Source organism: Pezoporus occidentalis, unplaced genomic scaffold, assembly GCF_034315485.1.
Source record: "Pezoporus occidentalis ecotype Australia unplaced genomic scaffold, CSIRO_AGI_Poc_V1 ctg19, whole genome shotgun sequence".
NCBI lineage: Eukaryota > Metazoa > Chordata > Aves > Psittaciformes > Psittacidae > Pezoporus > Pezoporus occidentalis.
The window spans coordinates 10298048-10322646 of NW_026913748.1; the positions used below are offsets into that span (position 1 = coordinate 10298048).

Consider the following 24599-nt stretch of genomic DNA (forward strand, 5'->3'; position numbering starts at 1 on the left):
TTAAGGAAGACTTTTAATTAAGGTTGTTTCACCTGACTTTGAAAGGATATAAATTCTCTTAGTCAAACTTGTATTGAGATTAAGAAGAAAGTGCTACAAATTTAAAATCTCAAAGGTGATTGTTTCTAAGTGTCACGGAACCTGTAAATAAAACAAGATTTTTGGGTTGGCAGTATAATATTTGGATTTAGTGGAGGTATAAGATGGTATCTGCATCTGCAAAATTTGTCCCTGATTTTACAAAACCACAAGCCAAGTGTTTACATATTTTGGATATATACTGAAGAATGCAGTAGTCTGCAGGATTAGGTTTTGGCAGCAAAACTCATAAGACTTTATTTTAATGTAGTGAGCTGCTAATTGAATCTTACATTATTGAAGGAAAAATCTCTTAGAAAATCATCTCTACTAAGTAATGTTTTAAGAACAAATGTCTTAAAGGACAAATGAGTATTTGAACGACAGCTTGGAAGAAACCAAATGGCTATTTGATCTGAGTTTCAGATTGTCATGCTAACTGACTTTCTAGGGTTTGAAACTGGAAAGAAAATGAAGGACATTAGTAAAAGCAAAGAATACTGATGTAGTTTGGAGATATTCTAGTGTTTCCCTTCAGGAGTTATAACTTACTATGCTGAAAAATGTATTTCTTTGTAATATAAGTTAAGACATACATTTCTTACTTTGTTTCAGAAATCTGTCACATGAATTCAAGTCCAGATTTCAATCTTTCTGGCTATTCTTGTTCTATTCGATTTTGAATGCTCAGAAAAAATACACGTACATACAAGTATGTATACATACACGCATAAACATAAACAGATTTGTACATAATGTACATACACAAATACATAAATATATATGAATACCTACGTAAATAAATATATGTCGATAAAAATTCTCTACATTTTCATGTAAATCTTTGACACTTTTCTTCTGCAAAATGCATACAAATTTAAAAGCTGTTGAGCTGTGCCTACCTACTGTGCAGGTATTCACTGACGTTTTCATTTGTAAGCAACTTCTCAAAGAGGACTATTTAATGTGTAGCATGTGATGCAGTCATAACCATTTGGAAAACTGAGGTCCCCGAGCTCAAATGCGCATATATATTTCTTTACTGAAGTACACCCCTCAGTGTAGTTACTCACATTCACTTGAAACTTTAGGGCCTAAAGTAAGAAGATTCCAAATTCAAAGAAAGCTATAATCTCAACATTAATGAGGCATTACAACCCACCTTCTGTAAATGATGCTTTGTAGATATTCCTCAGACCTATAATGAAGCCCTCTTAAATTTGATTTTGCTAAAGATTTTTACCTTGAGTAAGCAATTACTTGAGATCATTAAGTTTTTATAAAGGAAAGACAGGACATTTTTCAAATATTCATGCTATGCAACAAATATGCGTGTGTTACTCTAGAGCTAAATTTCTCAGTAGTTTGGGTTTTTTTTCAACAGTGTCTTCTCAGGCAAACTCAATATAAGTTTGTGTGAACTGCTTTAAAGAGTAGGATTGCAAATTAACGATGTAGATCAGATCACCATGCAGATGTTTTCAGAGGCGTCACAATTAATGGAGCTTTTTCAAACCTGTAATAATTAAAACTAGTGTTAGTGCTTTCCCTTAATAAGTGGCTTGAAAAAACAACAGAAGCTGTAATGTAATGCATTTTGGTCATAAATACATGACTAAAGAAAGCATTTTCTCTAATGTTTCATTAGATTCCTTTAGACAGGTTAAATTTGAGGTCTTTATAGTTGTTCCAGGGTTACACAGGAATAATTATGTTGATTTGCAAAGTCAGCACTCACATCACTGTAAGGGTTGTTACCTGTCTGACTCACCACAGTTGACACTTAGCACACTCTGAACTTTAAGCCACTGGGAGTTACTCACATATACTATGTTAAATGCACATATATCTGCTTGAGTTCTGTACTCAGATAGAACTTCAGTTGTAATTAGACAGACCTTGAGATTCTCTGTTAAAAAAAAAAAAAAATCAATATTTTTTTTTGCACATTTATCTACCCACTTCCAAATTTACTTGTTCAAGGATGTCTGTTGAAAATCCTTGGAGAAACCAGTTCTTCTGACTTATGTGACAAGCCCACTATCATTAGTAATGATCACTAAATGTAAAAATCATTTTATGATGGATAATGCCTCTATAAAATGAAAATTAAAAAAAAAAAATCAGGCTGTTTGGCACACGGTGGGGTGGGATTGGTGTTGCTGGGGTTAAATGTAGAGAGTGTTCCCAGGGAATGTGTGCAGACAGAGAACTAGCCATTTTGATTGCCCTGATAATCAGTTGGCATGCACTTCATTTTGACTCTGTTCAGAATGTACTATTAATGTAGAGAGAAAACTTTGTAAATTTTTAATACAGAGTGCAGAAGTTCTAGAATGAAATAGCATTTTTTAATCATCTAAATAATTTAAACACAAAAATAGCATTCAAAGGTTCTGTTGGTATTTAAATATGTGGAGGGAAAAAAAACATATACAAAATGTTGACTATAATTCTTTGGTACTTTCAGAAATGTAAAACTTCTGTTAGAAATGAATGTCTGTCTTTCCTTCTTTGGGACAAAAATCAAAAAAATCAATGTCATATGTCTACATATGGAAAACTCTTTATATGATAATACCCAAAAAGAGAAATAGTGAGAAAGGGGTCATCTTTCGTAGTACACACTATTACACTTTTTTTTTTTTTTTGCATGCTTACTCTTCTTGATCTGCAGTGTTCTCCTTAGAAGCAGCTGCCATATAAACCAAATCTATGGTATAGTAGCTTCTATAAAATATTAAGTACCTTGGTAATTTATCTCTAAATGGAATAGTATATTTTACAGAAAGAAATACATTCCTCAAGGTATCCGACTGTCTTTGGAGAACAACACATATATGTAAGTACAAGAATATATAAACTGCTGGGAGGGGTTTTTTGGTTTGTGTTTGGGTTAGGTTGGTTGGGTTTGGTTGGTTGGTTTTGGGAGGTTTTGGTTGGTTGGTTGTTCTGGGGTTGTTTTGTTTTTTTTGTTTTTCCTGTCTGGCAGTAGAGCTGTTTCTCTACTTAAGAATTACTCCTGTGTATGTCTATTGCTTCATATGCTGCTCAGAAATTTGTCTACATGAACATGTCTTTATAGACATAAAATCCATTGGTTTAATAAACATAGCTACTTGTGAAGGCAAAAAATGCTAATTTAGAATTATACTTACTTTATAATTTAATAAATATATATCATATACTTAATTTATAATTACAAACTATATACATAAATTAAAAAATTATGTAGGTATATTGCATATATATGCATTTTTTCAACAACTGAACAATAAAACAGCATGTATAATGCTTTGGTTTTGTCAGTGTTATACATGGTAAGAAAAGCCATGCCATTTTTACAGTTTTCTACTTCTCCTGGCAATGTGTGTGTGTATAGAGAATAAATGCAGCAGGAGTTCAATTTAAAAATCTTATGTGGAAGGAAAGAAATAGGAAAAAAAGGAAATGGACTCCTTGTAAACTGTCAGAATGGTGAATCAACTTCAGAGCAAAGAAGGCTCTGAAGTTCTCAAGAGATTACAGTCAACCAGAGCCTTTTTCTCTTTAGAATTTCCAGTATGAAAAAGTGTTGCTGTCTTTAATTACTAACAAAACCCCAACAACCTATATTTAAAATATTTCAGAATATTTTATGTAATTCATTCCCACTTTAGTTCTGCTCAAGGCAGATAATGTGGAATTAGTAACCTCAATACATTTTTGTATTTATTTGTATTAATGATAGGTTGTAACCTTCTCAGTACAGCCTGCATATAGACCTTAAGGTTGAAAATAGAAAGCTCATCTTGGTGCAGCTTTTCTTTTTCAGGCATGATATAGATAAGTTACAGAAATGGTTTTATCAGTAGACATGCTGTAACATGCTAAAATGAACATTTATCAGTACAGAAACATGGAAAATATTTATAGAAGAGTTTCTACGTGTTCAGAGAATATTTTAAGGTTTAATGAAGTGATATAACTATACAGGAAACATATGAATTTTAATTTATTTATTAATTTTTCTGAACATAGAGTACTTGATATTTAAAGATTGCACTTTCCTTCCTTTGGGATCCAAATTTTTCTTTTTGAATCCTCCAAAGTATTTCTGAGATTATTCATCTAGAGGGGTTTTTTCATATGGTAATATTTAAATATCTAAATTTATTATCAATAAGATTTAATAATTTGAACTATATATACATTTTGCAGAAAAGCTAGTTGCAGAAGTACTCAGTCCACAGGTGTCAGATTATGCAGCCTCCCACGTAGTCACTATTTTTAGGAGGAACATGGCTGTTTGCCAGCTCTCACAGAGACGGGTAGGAGACAATATTGGGGATAAATTCACAGCACAGTATCATAAAAACCACAGTCAGTCTGTGAATCATTTAGGTTCATGTGTCCTCAGAAGTTTGCTTTTTCAGGGCTTCTACGCTCATGAAGCTAGGACAAATTGAAGTTTTGCCTCAAAATCAGTTTTAAATATCAAATTTGTCAGTTTTCAACAAGGCGCATTTTGTGGCAGATAATTGGACTTTAATGAAAACTATGCTATCCTTATGTTACTAGAGATTTCAGTGTAGCCAGACTAATGCCTGGTGTGTTTGAATTTTGGATGAGCAGATACAGTTTTCTGCGTACTCACTGGCATGAAATTTACACTAAGGTGTTTCTGATAAATGGTATATGTCTACTGTATGCCTTCTCCCACTCCTCCCCCACTTTTGTTTGTCATCAGCAGCATAAAGTTGATAGTGTGATTGAAGTAGCTAAAGCTATCTGCAGTGTCCTCTGTTTTGTGGAAACCAAAGACATTACTGATGCAGTCAAGAAACTTCGTGCAGTGCCGTTGGTGAAAACACAGGTAAAAGACTCAAGCTGATGTCCTATTTTTCTCTTTAAAACTGGAGCTGAAATGGGTATCACTAATTTTATGGTTGATCAAAGCCATTCTGCTGTCTTACTGTGTGAATTTTCCTTCTTACTTCTTCCTGTATGCACGCATTTATTTCCCCTCTGACAAGCATTAGGTAAAGGCCCTATCAAAAAAGATGTGTGACAGAGGAGCAATAGAGGACTTGTGCTGTGTTTAAGTGTAACTGAAATGCTCCTTTGGTTGTCCTTTTTTATTCCCACAAAACACACAAATCTCTGCTTTGCCACAGCACCTGTTTACCAAATCATGCAATTTCAAAGTATTCTATTCATAAATTTAGCATATGTTGTTAACAATAAAAAAAAGCTTCTATAAATATCATATAAATTACAATTTTTTTCAGATAGAAATGCTCTACTATTTATGTAAAGAAGGACCAGCATCATATAAACCTTATTTTAGCTGGAATACTCACTCTTAAAACACGGAGGTGGATTTTTCAGGGGTTTCTGTATAGTCGTGAACTGTCACTTTGAGGGCAGTATCTGTTCTCAGTTTTGTCATCAGCCACTTTGGTATGACCTTGGACAAGTCACTCTGACCTGATTTACAGAAGTTCTGAACACCCAAAAATTCTTCTGAGATCAGCATCTTGGAAATACAGGTGCTCAGCAAATTCGAAAATCAAGCCATTAATCACTTGCATTTAGTCTGGTGTAACCTTAATTCATGCTAATTCTTCCTCATCCTAATGAAATTCTCTCCATACTTTTCTAAAAAGTTCAATAAGTTACTAAGGATTTTTTTTTTTTTCATTTCTTATACGGCCTCTGTCTTTTCATTCTCTCTCACACCAAATATTGTTTAGAAAAGCATGCCAAACTAGGTAAGGTGGTTGCTTTCTCAGACAGTTACCTACTTATAAAACTTGTATTCTTTCTCTTTATTGAGTTGTTTTGTTAGGTTGTTGGGTTTTGGGTTGTTTATTGGGTTTTTTTAGCTGTTTGCTTTAATATGTGTAAGAATACTTCTGACAGGAAAGTAAACAATGGGGTAATTAGTGTTAACTGAGGTAACTAGTGAGTGCTGGTTAGAAACATGTCTAGCTAGATAAGTGGGATTTATTTTGTTTTGCCTGATACGCTGTTTGAGGTCCCAAATGTAAGACTGAGGAAAGCTAGCATAATTCTTTTTGTAACTTTTCTTGTGTTGTAGGAGTGATATATGGCAAACTACTTATATATTGTCATCCATATACACTTACTCTTGAAGGGTTCAAACCCTCAAATACTCATCTTACAGGGGCAAAATTATTTCTGAGAGGTGAAAAGACTCACAAAAAAACAGAAAGTATATTAGTTGAAGAGGCTGCAGTGGTGCTCAGAAAACTTCTTTTCTTAAATCTTTGCATTCTTAGTCTCTGTTTATTCCTCTTTCAGGTGAGAGGGTTAGGGTAATAGTTTCCAGCTTAAGTAAAGTACAGGGGCCAAGCAGATAAGCTCTAGAACATCAGTGTAGGTCTCTGCAAGTCTCTGTAAGTAAAACCGTGCACCATGTTTCTGGAACAGAGGGCACTAGAGATCACGGAGCAGACATTGCTGCATGGCCCTAGGCAGAACCAGCTGTGACCTTCTGGAATTATTTATATGGGTGCTGTCTGTCTGAATTTTGGCAAGTATTGTTAAGGACCAAGATGCAAGAAACAGCATAGCTCTAAGGTTTTGTTGTTATTGTTGCTCAGAGCTGACCAGCTGATTCACATAAATGCCTTCTCTTGCTTCCCTTCTAGGTCATGACTCACTGTATATCTTGTTGCTATAGTATCCTCAATCTTTTCCTGTCCACTTCAGCATCAATTATTATAAGTCACTGTTCTGGGTAAATTCCAGCAGAAATTGGTCTGTGAGCGCATGCATTTTATCTGGCATGTTGTTGATTTAAATGGAAATATCTCCATTTAAGAAAAGTTATTCCTGTATATTAGAGGGCACATACTGTAGAGAAAGAGATAAAAGAAGTAACAAAGGATTCACATGATCTGCTTTTCAGTTAAACCCCAGGCTGTCCTGAGGGGCATTAGGCAGATCAGTATTGTCCCCTTGAGAAAAGTATTTTGTCAACCCAGAATCTTTCTTAAGAGGTAAACAGAGATTGGTCTAGTAAAAATATACAGAAGACAGTAACAGAACATCTTCTCCTTTAGGAAGGAATTAGAGCAAAAGAAACATGTCGGTATTAATTTGTTAGAAGATTTCTTTGGAGTTCAGAAAAATTTCGTGTATTTTCTCTTTGAGTCTTCCTGTCAGTTCTCTGAACCCAACATGTAAACTGCCTCCTATGGCTGACTTATAATTGCTGAATATCACAGTATCACAGTATGCTAGAGATTGGAAGAGACCTCAAAAGATCATCTAGTCCAATCCCCCTGCCGGAGCAGGAACACCTAGATAATGTTACACAGGAATGTGTCCAGGAGAGTTTTGAATGTCTCCAGGGAAGGAGACTCCACAACCTCCCTGGGCAGCCTGTTCCAGTGTTCTGTCACCCTTACTGAGAAGAAGTTTCTTCTCAAGTTTAAGTGGAACCTCTTGTGTTCCAGTTTGTACCCATTACCCCTTGTCCTATCATTGTTTGCCACTGAGTAGAGCCTGGCTCCATCCTCGTGACACTCCCCCTTTATATATTTATAGACACTAATAAGGTCACCCCTCAGTCTCCTCGCCTCTAAACTATAGAGACCCAGCTCCCTCAGTCTTTCCTCATAAGGGAGAGTCCATTTTCAGCTGCATCATCTCTGAATTCCAGCAGAGAAACAGATTCGTTCCTATTAGTGTGGCCTACCCTGAGCAATCAAAAAACCCCATGTCATGCCATGAAGAATGAGATAATGGGATAAAACCCAAAGAGTACAGGTCACCTTTTTTGAGTCTAAGGTTTCTGTTGTTCACGTTTGCTTCTGCTTGTTCTGAGTCACTGTTATGCAAGTACTGTTTTTATTTTAGATATGAAATGATTGGTACTAAGCAAAAAATTGAATGATGAGCTGATCCATGGATCCTGTTGTAAAAACAACAGGAGCAAAAAGCTCTTCCCTAAGTGTTTCCAGCTTTCCATTGCTTATTCTTCAGCATGTGTCCAATTTCAACTCCACTGTATAGTCTCCAGTATATACACGTTTTGCTGAACCAACTTCCACGTACTTCCTTGCACGGAGGAAGTACACTTTTCTTTTCCTGTTTTACTTATTTAAATTATCAGCCCTGCAGAGCAAGGAATGCATCTCCTTATCTGTATGTACAGTCTCCAGCACAGTAGAGTGCCTGTCCTGGCTGTAATCTTTAGAGGCTGAAAATATGAGTGGTGATGATAATGATAGTGTTTGCTCATCTGTAATGAGCAAAATGATACTGTTCTTGAGTATCCTCTTCTGAATGTTAAAAAGTGTCTGCCCCGATTGCATATTTTATCACTAGTCTTAAAATATTTTTCTGTCCTAATATTCACATAAGAAGCTGCTCCACATTTCTCTTGGAGACTACTGACTGACTGGATTATTACTTATTTTTCAGAGTTTTTAAGTTATTGAGGCATTGAAATTTTCTTCTATTAACATTTCTTTTCAGGCTTTGTTAGCTGAACTGGTTGTCTGTCCCTTGAAGCCTTCCACTAAAGGCTGTCTGTGACCTTGGGTGACACTCCTATCCCCCTTACTCTCTGCTTGGTGAATCACAGCTAACTAACAACTGACTTCAAACAAATGGAGAAAGGAAAAAAAAGTGTGTGTGTGTGTGTGTGTGTATGTATATATACACACACACTTTTTTCCCCTTTTTTAAATATATTTTTCCTTTTTTTTTTAATATATTTCTCCCTTTTTTTGATATATATATATATATATATATTAAAAAAAATTAAAAATTCCAACTGTTCCTGCATTAGCAAATCCTGTGGCTGCTGCTTCTTGGTTTTTACTTCTTTGAGAAACAAGTGCTAGGACAGTTGATTAGACTTCAGCAATCTAGAAGAAAGTCAGGTATGATTTTAAAAACAGCTTCATATTTCTCAGCAGCAACTAAGCCATAACATAAAAGAAGGAAAATATATTTCTTCAAGTTCTGTAACTCAAGTACTGTTTCATTTTATGAAAATAGAGGTTAAACATTATATGTAACTGCCTTAACTACAGAATAGTATATAAATACAGCAAATCAGATTTCATTTATCAATATTTATACAAAGACAAACTCTCCTGTCTGTATCAACATATGTAGCCAAAATTAGTACTCTGCAGTCGAATGTTTGATGGAGTACCAACTTCTCCAAACCTTTTTTGAGTTCAACTCATACTTGAAGTGTAGGGGAATTTTATGTGAATTCTGGATACTGACAAAATTATTAAATCCCACAATATTAGCGTATCTTATCATTCTGCTTGAATTGTTTCAGTTATGTTCAACAGCATAGTACCCCAAGACTTTTTGTTAGGCAGAAGAGAGACTTTTTTCATTCAAGCAGGTAACTTGCACCCCAAGTGAATGAATTGTATGAGGCTACATTACATCTCAAGTGCCTGCAGCGTTATGCATCAGGTACGAGAAAAATGCCAGAAAAAAAAAGTTCTGATTGCTTTTTTACCATGGTTTCCTGATGCTTTAGTGTACTGTGTGGTGTGGTTTTGTGTGGAATACCTTTTAATGCATCCATTTGGCAAGCTCCATGTGCACATAATGCCTTAAGGAAACTACTGCTTACTCCATCCAATGTAAATTGCATAGGGTGCCAGAATATGTTTGTGTATACATATCTGTACCTGTATGCTCACATAATTTAAAAAATCTCAATGTGTTTCTATTTAATTCTGCTTTTATGAGGAAAGAAAAAAAAAAGAAAACCAGAGAAACTTACTTCCAATCTTCTGTGTTTAATTAAACTGTACCTATTACCTCCTTACTTCCTTTTCAGTGCCAGTACTGTACATTCCTGTAACATGGTTAGAAGATGATGAAAGAAACTGGGCACCAGTGATACTGTCTTCTTAACTGATTGCATCTCTTTATAAATGTGATTCATTCAGACTCTAACCAAGATAGCCCTGGGATTTTAAAATCTGTTCAGGGGAAACTCTGGGCCTGCTTGCACAATGTTTTTCATTTCTTTCTTTCTTTTTTTTTAATCCCTTCCTTTCTTACAGCAGCTCACAGAAAGTCCTAGGAGATCAAATCCTGCCAGAACAGGCACTAATCCACTATATATTAAACGGGCTACACTATGTTGAAATTATAAGCACTGTTCCAAAAGGTTGTTTACTTTCCAAAATTTGAGAGAATTGAACAAAGGTCTCTGTTCCCATTTGTCTCACAGCATTATAAGGATTGTGAAAACACATTTCTCGGTATGGATGTTGCTTTTTCTCCCTCAAGTAGGCATTTGACTTTTCTTTATGTTTACCAGACAAATGCTGGCAGCTCCAAGCTGGGTACTGGAGGGAAGATGTACATCTAGCATTGTACTTCTTATGTCACCTCTGTGTGCACTGTAATTTTAAGAAGCATCTTGCTGAATACCTATGTAGTCTCATGAAGCATTCTCAACCTGCTGCAAGGGGATTAGTGACTGTAAAGGATAACAAACCTTACAGGGACAGTGGCTCAATCAGTGCAAGCCACAGGAGATACTGAAACCCGGAATTAACTTGACAGTCTCTCTGGTCAAGATTTGCACCTCAGTAACTTATTTGTGTCACCTTGGCACATGTGAGTGTGATTTCAGAGCCAGGCAAAGACAGGGCAGCCTGAGCAGCCAGGGAAGCTGATTGCCCGCTTTTGCCCTTTTTTACAGAGGCTGGGTCCCACCTCTGCCCCAGGGATGCAGGTGCCACCCATCCTGCCAGTAGATGCTCCAAGCTACCTAGATGATGTTCTTTCTTGTGTAGATGGGGAGGCACAGGCAATATGTAAATTTGCCCAGTGTCTGAGAAGCCTGGAGCAAGGTCTGATTGATGGCAGTTATTGTACTTGGGGATTTAACATGGCAGCTTTTTAAAAAAGAAGTTTAATTAGGCTGGTCAGTTCAGTTTAAGCAACTGGCCTGACCTTTCAGCAGTCATAAGAACCCAACAGTTCTTGCTGACAGCAGTAGGATATGAAGTGGGAATCCAGATGCTGAATTGATGTTAGGCATCAAGAGGTGTGTTTAGGCACCAAGGTATAAACACCTTCTAAATCCCTGCACCTAATATTTCCTGTAGCCATCTCTAGTTAACTGCCTGCTCAAAGGTTTTTATAGAGCATAGCTATTTTTGCTGATTTGGCACAGGAGCGTAGGTGAAATATAGGCCACTTCAGCTTTGAAAGGATGCTGGGGCTCTGCCTGCTCAGTGTGGTTGTGTCTGAATATGGAAGGTATGTAAAGGGATGGAGAGGGTATTCTCATCTCTGTTATACCAATGAAAGGCTGAAAACATGTATGCACCTCAGATGTTGAAAAGTGCCTCTTTGTATCTTGACATGCCTAAATATCAGAAATTGGGTCCTGAGTGACTTGTCTGAGATGGTAGAGGAAGCAGCTGGAAAAGCTAGAAAAAGCAGGTCCTGGTATTCTGAATCCCAGCCATGTCTTCTGTAATCATAACATAAGGTTATATCCTTCCCCTTTGTCACCTTATTTTCCATGAATACCACTAAAACTAATGTAACTGCTATTCGGTCTTTTCTGAAGTAACTGGTTGCTTTTCCCCTTGGGTTTTGTCTTTGTAGGATTCACTTCAAAGTGTGGATAAAACAGAAAAAGGTAAAGTGTTATTTTTAAAATATATTAATTCGAGCTGTACCATCAGAAAACACATTTTGCTTGTGTTGTTTGTTTGTATTAGTGAATTGCTATAGTTGACATATTGTAGATGTTTACAAATTTAGTTGTATTATAAGGTAATTAGGACAAGTTCAATTTTAAGTGACCTAAAAATGTAAATGAAACATAGCATTTCCTAAAACAATTCTGGAGGTTCAAATACGGAGAACAAGTAGTAAAGTGAAAGGACTGATTGTTGCAGTTAGTGGTGGTCATAGCAGTGGTTCTCAATAACAACTTTTTCGTCAGAGAAAAGGGAAAATAAGGAACTTCATGAAAGCCTAAAGAAATTATTTTTGTGTATGGCTTTTCTACTCAGCTCCAGTAACTTTCATTCCTCCCTCCTTAATCTTTAGTTCTTTGCTTCTTTTGTATAAATAGTGTTTTAAGTGATACACTGTCATAAGTAGTTTAACAGTAATGGACAAAATAGTACATGCTGCTGTACTTAATTCCTCAGTTAAAATTGGCTTAGACTCATTGGTTGATGTCCAGTACTGTTAGCATTACTGCAGCACACCTCACAGGCTGATGGGTGTGCAGGAGGCTGTTCTGTCGTGGATGCCTGTGTTGGGTTCCAGCCGGGGATGGCCACGCTGGTGCATGGGTCTTTCTCTACTCCTCTGTGGCTGGCTTGTGACAGGCAGCTGGGGGTGGGATGCAGACATTTTCAAAGGGCCTTCCATCTGAACATCGGGGTGGCTGGGGTGTGCTGTGGAAAGGTGGTCTCTCTCAGTTTTGTTTGAGGAAAAAAGTGGCCTCTCAGATGCTTTTCTTCCCCCCTCTTTTTTATTTGTCTTCTTTTGTTGAGTGCAGTGTGCTCAGGGAGGCAAAAAGGTGAACCAACCACAAAGACTGCAGTAGTCTCAAACACAGAGGTGGTTGAAATGCAGAATTCCAAATGCCAGGCTTGTTGTTTCACCATTATTCAACTTCATGAACAGCAAACAGGGAAGCAGCAATTATATTTGTAAGCTGCCAGGAAAAGCTAAGCAGCTGGAAGGCTGGGGGGAGTTGGGGGAGAACATGCAGGTGCAGAAGGGAGGAGAAAGTAAATACAGTTTGTAGGATTCTTCTCCCTTGTATATGGTAATTTATCCCATGAATTTTTTTTAACACTCTTAAGGACAACTAGTTGTTGAAGATGAAAAGAATTAATAGTTACTAATCAACATCTACCTTAGAAACATGTTCCCCTGCACAGTGTTCAGATAACCTGTCTGGAAAGGATATAAAACATTCCTCTACTTAAAGAGATTTCCAGATTTGGACTTGATTGTATCAGCAGTTTCCTCAATGAATATCTATGTTATTGAATAACAATAAAGCAATCTGATGTTTTACCTCTCTACTTCTCTTTACCTATTTATTTATGACAGGAAAACTTCAGCTGTGTAGTGTGATGCTTCTGTTCGTTCTTGGCACACCCTAATTTCATAACAATTGCAGAATCCTTTTGGTAATGTAATGTTAGACTCTTCAACTTATTGACTGCAAGTCAGAACTTGCCAGGCCATTAGTGTTTCTGTGAGGAGGCCTACATTCAAAGTTGTCCAAGGTAACCAAAATCCAATTTGACCTCTCACGTGCATTGATGATACATTTCATGTGTGTTTTAATATACTCCATTCCTTATATTTGCACCTATTAAGCTTCTAAAAGCAAACAAAATATTTAAAGTTAGGATAATAAGTCTAGCTATCATATCAAAGCTGGTGTTAAGGGCATGTCTGATAAAATAAAAGCATGAGAGTAATGACTAAATCTGATCTGCTGGAACCTAGGCCTTACCCTCAAGAGGTGTACTCCAGTATGGTTAGCTGACTATAATTGCAGGCATACAAAACTTTGCAGGCCAAAGACTCAAAAAGTAAAGTAAAATCACTACCTTAGCTCAGTGCTGGTAATTTTTTCCAGGTCTCTGGGAAGCTAAAAACCGTGTGCTTTGGTTTTTCTAGCAGCATGGTTGCAAATGAAGTCAGCATTGACAGCCGAGGAGGAGACAGACTGTATTTCCCTTTTGTACTGTTCTTTTCTGTCTCTTGTGTTTTTCTTGAAGAAAACAGGATAGAATTTGAACAGCAAGAACAGCAATCAGTTACTCCAACTAATAATTTATTTTTCCTCTCTTCTTCCTCCCCCAGGTGATAGCTATTACCTTAAGTATCATAAAAGAGTTGATTTTCTTCATTGTAGCTTCTCTAGCATAAAAGAGAAAAAGAATGCTATTAAAATTAAAGCCTTACTGTTTGGAAGCTGCCTTGATCTTTCTTTTTAATAAGAGATTATCAGAGGTTTAATATTAGTCATTCACCATGGACTAAGCAAGTCAAAGACTGTATTCAAAATATCTAGCCTTGATTTAGTGTTGCAGTAACTGTCTCTGTTAAGTTTTACCTCTGTAGACCAAACTATTCCATTGCTGCAAATAGAACAGTGCTTATCAGTTTATGGCTAAATCTGAATCATGTACTTTTCCTCTGTATGAAGTCCTTAGAAGATTATACTAATGTAGTACTCAAAGGATGGTTTTATTTCTTTTCAAATGTGAGGAACAGTGGGCATTTCTAGACATTAACAGCTTCCTGCATCATCAAGTGTTCTCAGAAAATAAAGAATAAGATTATTCAAGTTAATAGAGATTTAGCCTTGGAATCTACTTCAAGCCAGGGTGTGAAAAGACAGGCTGCAAACAGTTACAAAACCGAGTCCATGCGTGTTTCTCAAAAGCTGATGAATTAATGGTTATACAATGTCTACAACCTTGCTACTTCAGGCAGGGTTTTCACTGAATCAGACATAATCAGCTTCTGGAATTTGATCCATAATTCTCTGGGACCCATCCCAGAAAGTCTAGAATGCAGCACAAGCTGATGTTAATGAACCAGCAGCCTGGTCTAGCTGAATTGCTGGACTTACTATATTTTGAGTGAATACAGAAATCCGATACCTTAAAGATGATAGATTTAATGAAGTCGGCATTAGATTTAAGGCTCTAAAGGTTCACTAATTATGCTTGCAATTTGGTAGTTGCTTCTAGACCTAATCATAAAAATATCCACCCCAGAGAGTTTAAAAAAAAAAAAAAGAAAAAAAAAGGAAGGGGAAATAATGGTAGACTTTTTGAAGGCTTTTGTATATAAAATTGAAAACTCCACTTACTTCTTTTCCTAGCACAAAGCCATTATGGTTTTGTTTTGGAAAAAAAGTTTTTGTTTCAGAGTATGGAAAAATGTGAAGAGGTTTTTAGAGACTGCATTTCACCATGTCTTCTGCATTGCTTTCACATCTGAGCATGGCTTTTTACCTCTAAGTTGTTGCTGTGTCACATCCTGTAATGTTCTGAAAGCCATTGGCATTTTTTAACCAAGACCAATTTTTAAATAACTGCAACCTCAGTAGTTCTCAAAAAAGAAATATTAGAAGTTATCAAGGTCTCGTAAAGCATACAGCAGCAGAGACATTTTTGATACTAGGACAGCAGGAGATTTTTAAGAGTCCTTGAAGGGATAATTCATAGGATTCTTCCATTAGTAGGAAGAAACAATATGATAAATATTGGTCTTGGAAACCACATCTGATCAGCATTTGCATTACAACCTTGTCATGTTTTGCCTTTTCCTTCTTATAATAGTGTCTTAATTAATGCTGCTTAGCACCTTAACTAAATCTCAAGGTTTGTTTTTTTTTTTTTGGGGGGGGGGGTGTGTATTTATAACCTAAACTGTATTTAGGATCTTGCTGGTTTTCATCTCCCTGGAAAAAAGTGAGAAAGAACAATGTAAGGCTCCTGTTCTCCCAAACAGTTGTCAAAATGGTCTTAAAATTTCATTCCAAATTCTGTTCAACCAGGTATTTGTCATGTTTTACCCAGAGAAAACGTGTATACGTAGTCAGAGAGGGCATGTTCAGCATATATTGAATTTGCATCATCTGCAAGTGCAATAACAGCAAAGTACCTACTCTGTTGGAAGGTCTTGCACTAAAATGATATAGGAATTGTAATACTGGACTGAGAAAAATAAAATAAATGCTTTTCTATAAGGGATACGATAATATGTTCCTTACTAAATCTTGAAGGTACCTGCAGGTGTATTCATTGACTCTTTCAGGAATGGTGCAGATTGTTCTATTTCTCACCAGGGGTGAAATTTATTCCTTCAGACTTCGTGTACAAGGAACATGTGTCAGAAATAAGCGTATCTGGCAGCTGTGGTTAAAGTTCACTTCCCTTGGTCTCATGTAATTTCTTCAAGTCTCATTTCTTCTCACCTTTGGTGAAAAGGTGATACCAAATAATTTCACACCAGAAATAAATCAGGAGGTTTGAGCTGTGAGATCGTTAAACTTGGTCACAATTCACTTTATGGTGTATTCATTGTCTCCTAGATATTGGCTATGCCTGGGACACCTTTCTAGAAAATAAACTCTGGCGTAGCTGAAGATGTGAATCTGCTGTAGGAAGCCTGTGTTATGTAAATCAGTGAAACACTGTAGTCCTTTCTCATCTAAGATTTATTAAACATAAACATCATAAAAAGCAGTAAAGTTCACTGGCTTCATGAATGGGCAATATAATTTCAGCATGCCAAATCCTATTCATCAGCTCATAAAAATGCAGTGAAGAGATGCTGACCAACTTTTGTGAGTAATGGACATTTACAGACTACCCAAGATGTTTGTCTCTAATTTAATTAATTGCTACTGGGCTTAATTAGTGAAGGGGGGGTGGAAGGATGGGGAAGGGCTCACTGGCACAGAAACCAAAGAGTGTTTCTAAAATGAGAGCTGACAAGTTAAGAAAATAAACATAGTGAAAAATCCTGCAGCTGCAGTCCAGTCATACTCAGATGTTTGCTTACACCTGAGGAGCTCTGTTCCTGAGAATACATTCATTCTGAACCTCCTAATAATTTGATAAATAATGCTGAAGTTTCATTTGTCTCCCTTTTCTGGCAGCTGAACTGATTGCTCCACTGCTGTCTTCATCCCTGCCATTGTAATGAAAGGAGCAGCTTGTATTCTCCCAGGCCCTGCTTCCAAACTATCTCCATTTCTGCAGGCAGGCACAGACCCTGCAAGCCCACAAGGAAAAGGTTGAAATTTAAGAGGTAGAGGAAAAAAAAACCAAACATTTCCAGGCTTCCTTCAGCAGAGAGTCTCATGGACCTTGTCTTACAACCAAGTGAAGACTTAACCTCGCCTCATCTAGCCACATATATCTTGTGGGGTGTGCAGGTCCCTGACACCCAGGAAATTTTTTTCACCTCACCACTGGTACACTGAAGCATGTTATAAATAATTGAGGCAGAATCTGTGGGATTCCTTTCTGTGGCTTATCTGAACTATAATATATTTCCTCTTGTTTTGGAGCCAAAATTTGAAACATTACCTTGCAGCCTAGAGCGCAGATTGTGTAAAAGGTGCTTGTGGCCGAAGTGTATGTTTCAGCACACAGCGGGAAGTTTACACAGATTCTGAACTACATTTCAATCTCTTTTGGAGAAAATGCTGAGCAGGTTCCACTCAGCAATCATTGGATTCAGTAGGCCAATTTGCATAAATAAGGGATTTGCTATTACACTACATCTACCTGTCTGCCACTTTGAACAAATTGGAGCCAGGAAGTCTGCTAAGTAGCTGTTTCTCCTTCATGTAAATAGCATAGTACTTTTCAGATAAAGTAGAAATACTGGTTCAAATAATAGTCCATTAATGTGCTCTTCTGGACCTCTTAAGAAGGGTTTGTGTATATGACCACAGGTAATTCCTTGCAATATGAAAGAATTCGGTGCAAATTAAGCATTTTGTTTGGAAGGTTCTGAGTTATTACATGTCCAAGAGAACTGGGTGTGAGAATAGAATGGTATTCTGGGGGAGAAATTAGAAAAAAGCTTATTCAAAACAATTATGGTAGAGGATAATGAATGGAGAAAATACTACAGGGAATAGATAAAAAGATGATTAAAATAAGTTCTAGACAACAAAGTAGGCACAAAGAGTAACAGGATTGAGTTTTCTTAACCCTGCTAAGTCTCTAAAATGATTCAGTTTTCATGTTATAGACTCATAGAATGGTTTGGGTCAGAAGGGACCTTAAAGGCCACCTAGTTCCAAGCTGCTGCCATAGGCAGGGACACCTTCCACTTGACCAGGTTGCTCAAAGCCTCGTCCAGCCTGGCCTTGAACACTTCCAGGGATGGGGCATCCACAACTTCTCTGGGCAACCTGTGCCAGTGCCTCACCACCCTCACAGGGAAGAAATGTGGAAGAAGATTACAACACTATAAGGTTGTAGCCAGTCTCTCATGGGTGTAATAATTTGCTGTCAGTATTTCCAGTAGCAAACCCTAATATATGTCAGACGGTTTTAATTTTATGTATATCTCCATTGTTACATAGTTAAAATTTATCTATTATAAATCAAAGACTGAAATAATTCCTTTGCACTGTTTGCAATGCGTTTTGTGACTCAGTAGTTCTGAGTTTTAAGGCAAAAGGTATCAAAGCAGGGAAATAAAATTCCAGACCTAGGATACGGTTTTTTTTGGAGACACATCTGTCAGGAAACTGACACAGCTAAGTCCAGTGAATTGTGGTGTCTGTATCTGATGTCAGGCAGGATTCCTGCACCTATCCTGAATATAAAGAGCTAATGTAAGTCTCAGGCTTCCTGTTCCTGGGAATTGATTCTTTTTCTTTTTTTTTTTTCCAGTAGACACTATTAGATTGATGGTAGATGGCTACGTAATACAGTGGCCAGACAAGCTTAGAGAGTGTGTCAGGAACTATAACAGGAAGAGAGTATGTTCTTGATCATAGTGAAATCTGTGAGTTAGAGGTGTGGGAAAAGGAGAATTTGGGGTAGTCCTCTTTGAAGACAAGTCATCCTGATCCTAGAATGATACAATGTACTCTGACACTCTCTCAATTTGTCCCTTGCCTGAGAAATGAGTGTTTGTACAAGCTTTCTTTACTTGGTGGAGGCTGCCAGGGCTGGGGATTTTAATTTAAGCTGGCGACCAGGCAATCCCTAGCTGCTCCAAAAGCACAGAGAGGCAAGATGGATAAAAGCCAGTAATTACAGAAAAAGAGCACTGCAGAGCTGAAACAAGAGGAAACAAATAAAAGTGTGATATAAATGAGGGTACACGCTGCATTTCACATATATCCATACAGATATGTATTTCAGTGTTCATTGTTGCATAATGTTATCACCAGTCTGTGACCATCTGACTGCTATGTCTGATTGTGAATGCTACTGTATATATTTTATGACTTGAGTACAGTTGCAACAGCTTTATAGTCTTAAAATTTAACCAGTGCCTTTTCTCTGTTCTACTGCATCATTGCCAGTTCCCTTGACCTAAGTAGCTACTTAGCTGCTGAAATTACAAAATACCTATATAACAAAAATTCTTCGAGAACAAAATTTAACACACTAAAATGGCGTATCTGAGGCACACACTAATTTGCTGTAGTTTAAAATGCTTACTTTGAAAATGCTTTAATTTGAAAGCACTGTGGTGAAAGACTCTTAATGATACACCAGAAATGAACTAAGGCTGGTTTGAGAAGCACAGGTGGCTAATTGGCTTCAGTTGGTAGGTTATGTCATTTTAATTGAATTTTATTAGGAAGCATTTCAGAGCTGTAACTGATGGTTTAAGATAAATATGGTTCTTTATAAATGACCTATTGCTAACCTTTCTTTCTCTCCTCTCAGCATTAATAAAGGCTGCATTGACTGAGCTCTCCACGGCAATCTCTTGTCTCATCCACATTTACAGCAGCAGCTTTGATGCAAATTTCCAGCTTTCCAGCATACCTAAAAGCCCTTCATGTGCAGATGTCAGCCTTGATTCCCAGCTCAGCTTCACTGTATATGCTGCCCATAACATCCCAGAAGCCTGGGTGAACAGGTAGGAGGAGATCCAGCAGGTGTTCACAAGAAGAGGTGTTGTCTCTTAGATCACATATTTTTCATATACTAGACTACATCTGTTGCTTTGGTGATACTCCTATATTAATGTTAGAGGCTGAGGAAGTGGGTGTATTAGTCAGTGAGCAAGAGAGTGTACAGCATTAGATGTAACTATCAGTTTAATAAAAATCTGAGAGAATTTTCATTACTTAAGATAATAAATGCAGGGCTATGATCACTATGCTGATTTTCAGATGGTTATACCATTCCCACTGCATTTTATGTTTTACCAGAAAAATGTGAAATTACATATGGCCTAAGGGCCACTGATTACTTGAACGCTGTGTTCAAGTATGTAGAAATAAGAATCTGTCTTCCTCCTTAATTTCCCTTTCCAGTCATTTCAATATTCATAGCTGTCGTGGTTTAAACCCAGTCAGGTAATTCGTTCGCTCACTTCCCCCCCTTTTCTTGCCCTCCCCCTGCTCTCGGAGGGACGGAGAGGAGAATCAAAAAGAATGCAACTCCCACGGGTTGAGATAAGAACAGTTTAGTAACTAAGGTATAACACAAATCACTACTGCTACCACCAATGATAATAATGATAAAGGAAATAACAAGGGAAGAGAATACATCATCTCACCACCAGCCGACCGATAACTCGCCCCCCCAGCCCGACCAAGCTCCGACCGATACCTCCTCCAACCCTGCAGTCTCCCAGCCCTTCCGGCTAACTCCCAGTTGCATCCTGGGCATGACGTGCTGTGGTATGGAATACCTCTTTGGCTACCTTGGGTCAGGTGTCCTGTCTCTGCTTCCTCCTGGCTCCCCCTCCTCCCTGGCAGAGCATGAGGCTCACAAAGTCCTTGGCCAAACCAAAACATCGCTTGTTATCAGCTCTGTTCCCGAGCTGAAAGTCAAAAACACTGCACTGCACCAGCTACCAAGAAGGGGAAAAATGACTGCTACTGCTGAACCCAGGACATTATCCACCCCTTATTCCATACCATTCACGTCATGCTCAGATCCCACATTTTCAATATACCATCACTCTTATCTCAGTGCACTCTTATCTTAGTGCATGGACCAGTCCCTATAAAGCTGCTGAGTCCATCTGGTCCATGATGTCAGGCTCCATCTCTTGTAACAGTCTTCCAGAGCAGGAGAGACTGTGTGCAGTGTTCACACTCGTGAATAACCTGGGCAACAGTGTCCATTGCTAAGTCCACCCCTCGATCATGAGTCCATCTCTGTGTTGCATCTCTGCTCTGCTGGCCTGAAGTGCATTGGGCCCACCAGGCTCAAAATAATTCACTGTCCCCTTCAGCAGTTTCTGCAGCTTGTTGCTGGGGACTCCATACAGCTGCCTTCCATCTCCAATGCTTCCAAAGCACTGGAGGGGCCCAGTGGACTAGATACTTGCCCATACTGTCCCACACACCCTGCCACTCCTGGCTGTCCAGCCTTGGGGAAAACCTCTTGGTTCCCCCATATCCTCGTCTAACCCCAGACAAGACCCAGACCTGACTCTGCTTAACTTTTGAGATCAGACAAAATGGTCGTGGGTAGAACACAGCCTGTGTGTGCGCCAACATGCTGATCCCCATCACAATCAGCAGGCAGGTCCCAAGGATACCCAAAGGCCATTCAAAACCTTCAGAACTCTCAAACGATGCTGCTGTACTTGTCACTGGGGCTGGTGTAGCTGCTGTGCTTGCCGGCTCTCCCACCGCCAGCTTCTCTTTTCCTGAGTCCAGATCTTCCTCCTCTGCCTTGCTGGGAAATGCTGCGTGGTCTCCTGCATCCTCCTGGGGCTCGGCGGGCGGCTTCCGGGAAACGCTCTCGGCCGTCGCGGGGCTCGGCTCGGCTGCGGAGCTCGGCGCCGTCGCGGGGCTCGGCTCGGCCGCGGAGCTCGGCTCCTCCGCGGGGCTCGGCTCTTCCGCGGGGCTCGGCTCCTCCACTGCCTTATCCCGCTGCTCGGCAGCCCCTTCCTTCTGCTCTTCGACCGCCCCGACCTCCTCCACCGGCAGCCGTCCCCTCGCGGCCTCCGGCCCCGCTCCCGCCGCCGCTTGGTGCCCGGGGCCGCTCTCCCGGGCCGGTTCGGCAGCCGCCGGCTCCCGGGGCCGCTCCCCCTCGGCTCCCCGCAGCCTCACGAAGATGGAGAGCAGGGTGAGGGCCAGGACGGTGAAGAGCAGCCGGACGGCCAGGTACAAGTCCACGGCCACGTCCGTCCCGCCCTGCTGCTGGAGCCCGCCCGTACTACAAGCCATTGCCATAAAGCACAGTGAGACAAGAACCTTAGCCCAGGCCCCATACTTGATAAACACTATCACAACAAATACCGGCTCTACGTAAGTTACAACATTCTGAAGCTGTGAGATCAAGCGAAACAACTCTGAGAGCCAATAAATCAGCATTGTGACGAGTGACTATTAATCCAGTCAAATCTGTCGTTATCTCAACCCTTCGTGCCCCACGTTGGGCGCCAAAAAAGAACTGTCGTGGTTTAAACCCAGTCAGGTAATTCGTTCGCTCACTTCCCCCCCTTTTCTTGCCCTCCCCCTGCTCTCGGAGGGACGGAGAGGAGAATCAAAAAGAATGCAACTCCCACGGGTTGAGATAAGAACAGTTTAGTAACTAAGGTATAACACAGATCACTACTGCTACCACCAATGATAATAATGATAAAGGAAATAACAAGGGAAGAGAATACATCATCTCACCACCAGCCGACCGATAACTCGCCCCCCCAGCCCGACCAAGCTCCGACCGATACCTCCTCCAACCCTGCAGTCTCCCAGCCCTTCCGGCTAACTCCCAGTTGCATCCTGGGCATGACGTGCTGTGGTATGGAATACCTCTTTGGCTACCTTGGGTCAGGTGTCCTGTCTCTGCTTCCTCCTGGCTCCCCCTCCTCCCTGGCAGAGCATGAGGCTCACAAAGTCCTTGGCCAAACCAAAACATCGCTTGTTATCAGCTCTGTTCCCGAGCTGAAAGTCAAAAACACTGCACTGCACCAGCTACCAAGAAGGGGAAAAATGACTGCTACTGCTGAACCCAGGACAATAGCTTAACATGGACTGCTGATTGGACACCTGCTTTCCTCAAATACTCTACTAGCCTCGCTCACATGCATGCTCCCTGTTCTTATTACTGCACTGCATGAATTCATGCTGGCTGTGTCACGGCTCTCATTTTCCCTTTCCTGAAGGTCATGTTTCATGATCTTGGTGCTATTCATAATATATATTTGTAATATAAATTCCTGCATATATATATGTATTATGAGTGTTAGAATTTTGACATCCCTCACTGTCTACCTCATTGTTTTTTTTTCTACACATACCATTATGTGATAAATGGCTTTCTTTTAATCATCTGGGGCAAGGGAGAGTGCATTGTCATACGTTTTACAGAGTCATGCTGGTGTCCTGTCAAATCCATCTCAAGTTCACCTTTGTGGATTGGCTTTTTGTCAGTTTTCATATTTATGCTCTCAATTTCTTATTCCTGTCTTACTGTCCTTGTGAAAAAGATAGGTACAGATATTACAAGTGGAGAATAATTTTGCAAAACTGATTACTTTTCTTTGTTTATTGTATTTTATTCCTTCTTGTTTCTTTTATCAGTTTGTTGGTTTATCTAATTTAAATCCCAAGCACATGTGCCTAATTTGCTGCCAATTGCATGATGTTGCTAGCTTGGTGTTTGGCTGTATTTTTTTCTATAGCCCCCCAAAAAGCAGATTCCTATCTTCATCTGGGTGGTAAGAAGTGATTTTGGGGACAAGACTATAGAGTCATGCCGTTGAATTCACAGGAAGACTACCTATACAAAATGCTCTACAAAACCTAAAATAGGTTGAAGCACATGTGCTCTTAACAATCTTTTTGACTTCAGGCAACAGAAGTGTTGTATAAGTCAGGATATATACAAATAATGTCTGTATATTGTGTATTAATACTTCTGTTTAAACACCAATGATTAATCATTTGATTGTGTTAAAAGCTATTATTTCCTGCACTATCCTCCAACTGTTTGTAATGTTTATACTGTTGAGGAAAGAGGCTATATTTAAGAGATCTCTTCTGGAAGAGATCAAACATCATTTGTGTAACTAAGACAAAGCTAGACACCTTCAGTCTGCAAGTGCTTAAAATTTCCTGTTCAAATTTGAGTCTGTTCATCGTTCCTGTATACAAAGTGGTCTAAAGCTGAGAGTGGCAGGAAGATCTGGAAGTTGCAAGACTAATTAAGAACATTGGTTAATCATATGCTATTCCTCTATTTGACTAAAATTTTGTAAGATTCCAATAAGAAGAATATGTGTCCTGGGTTCAGCAGTAGCAGTCATGTGTCTCCTTCGTGGTATCTGGTGCAGTGCTGTGTTTTGACTTCCAGCCTGGGAACAGTGCTGGTGATACCAATGTTTTCGGTTGTTGCTAAGTGATGTTTACCCTGACCAAGGACTTTGTGAGGCTCATGCTCTGCCAGGGAGGAGGGGAAGCTGTGAGGAAGCAGAGACGGGGCGCCTGACCCAGGCTAGCCAGGGAGGTATTCCATACCACAGCACTTCATGCCCAGGGTGGGGGGTAACTGGGAGTTACCCGGAAGGACACGGGCTTCCGGGTGGGACTTGTTTCTTGGCCAGTGGTATCATATTCTCTTCCCTTGTTATTTTCCCTTATCATTGTTGTCGTTGGTGGTAGCGGTGGTGATTTGTGTTGTACATTGGTTGCTGGACTGTTCTTGTCTCAACCCGTGGGAGTTGCACTCTTTCAATCCTCCTCCGCGTTCCTCTGGGAGCGGGGAAGTGGAGAGCCCTGGGGGGGGAGGCCCTGGATTGCTCTCAGCCCGGCACCAGTCACTGCGAGTGAGTGA

At 39.3% G+C, this 24599-nt stretch overlaps 1 protein-coding gene across 1 annotated transcript in view; it reads left to right on the forward strand.

Moving 5' to 3' along the window:
- PIK3C2G (phosphatidylinositol-4-phosphate 3-kinase catalytic subunit type 2 gamma) overlaps positions 1-24599 on the forward strand; it is a 206402-nt gene that overhangs the window by 34586 nt on the left and 147217 nt on the right. Inside the window, exons 8-11 of the mRNA XM_062616746.1 lie at positions 2867-2920; positions 4811-4933; positions 11701-11734; positions 19521-19716. Of these exons, the coding sequence (XP_062472730.1) occupies positions 2867-2920; positions 4811-4933; positions 11701-11734; positions 19521-19716 (407 nt within the window). The remainder of the gene's footprint in view (positions 1-2866; positions 2921-4810; positions 4934-11700; positions 11735-19520; positions 19717-24599) is intronic.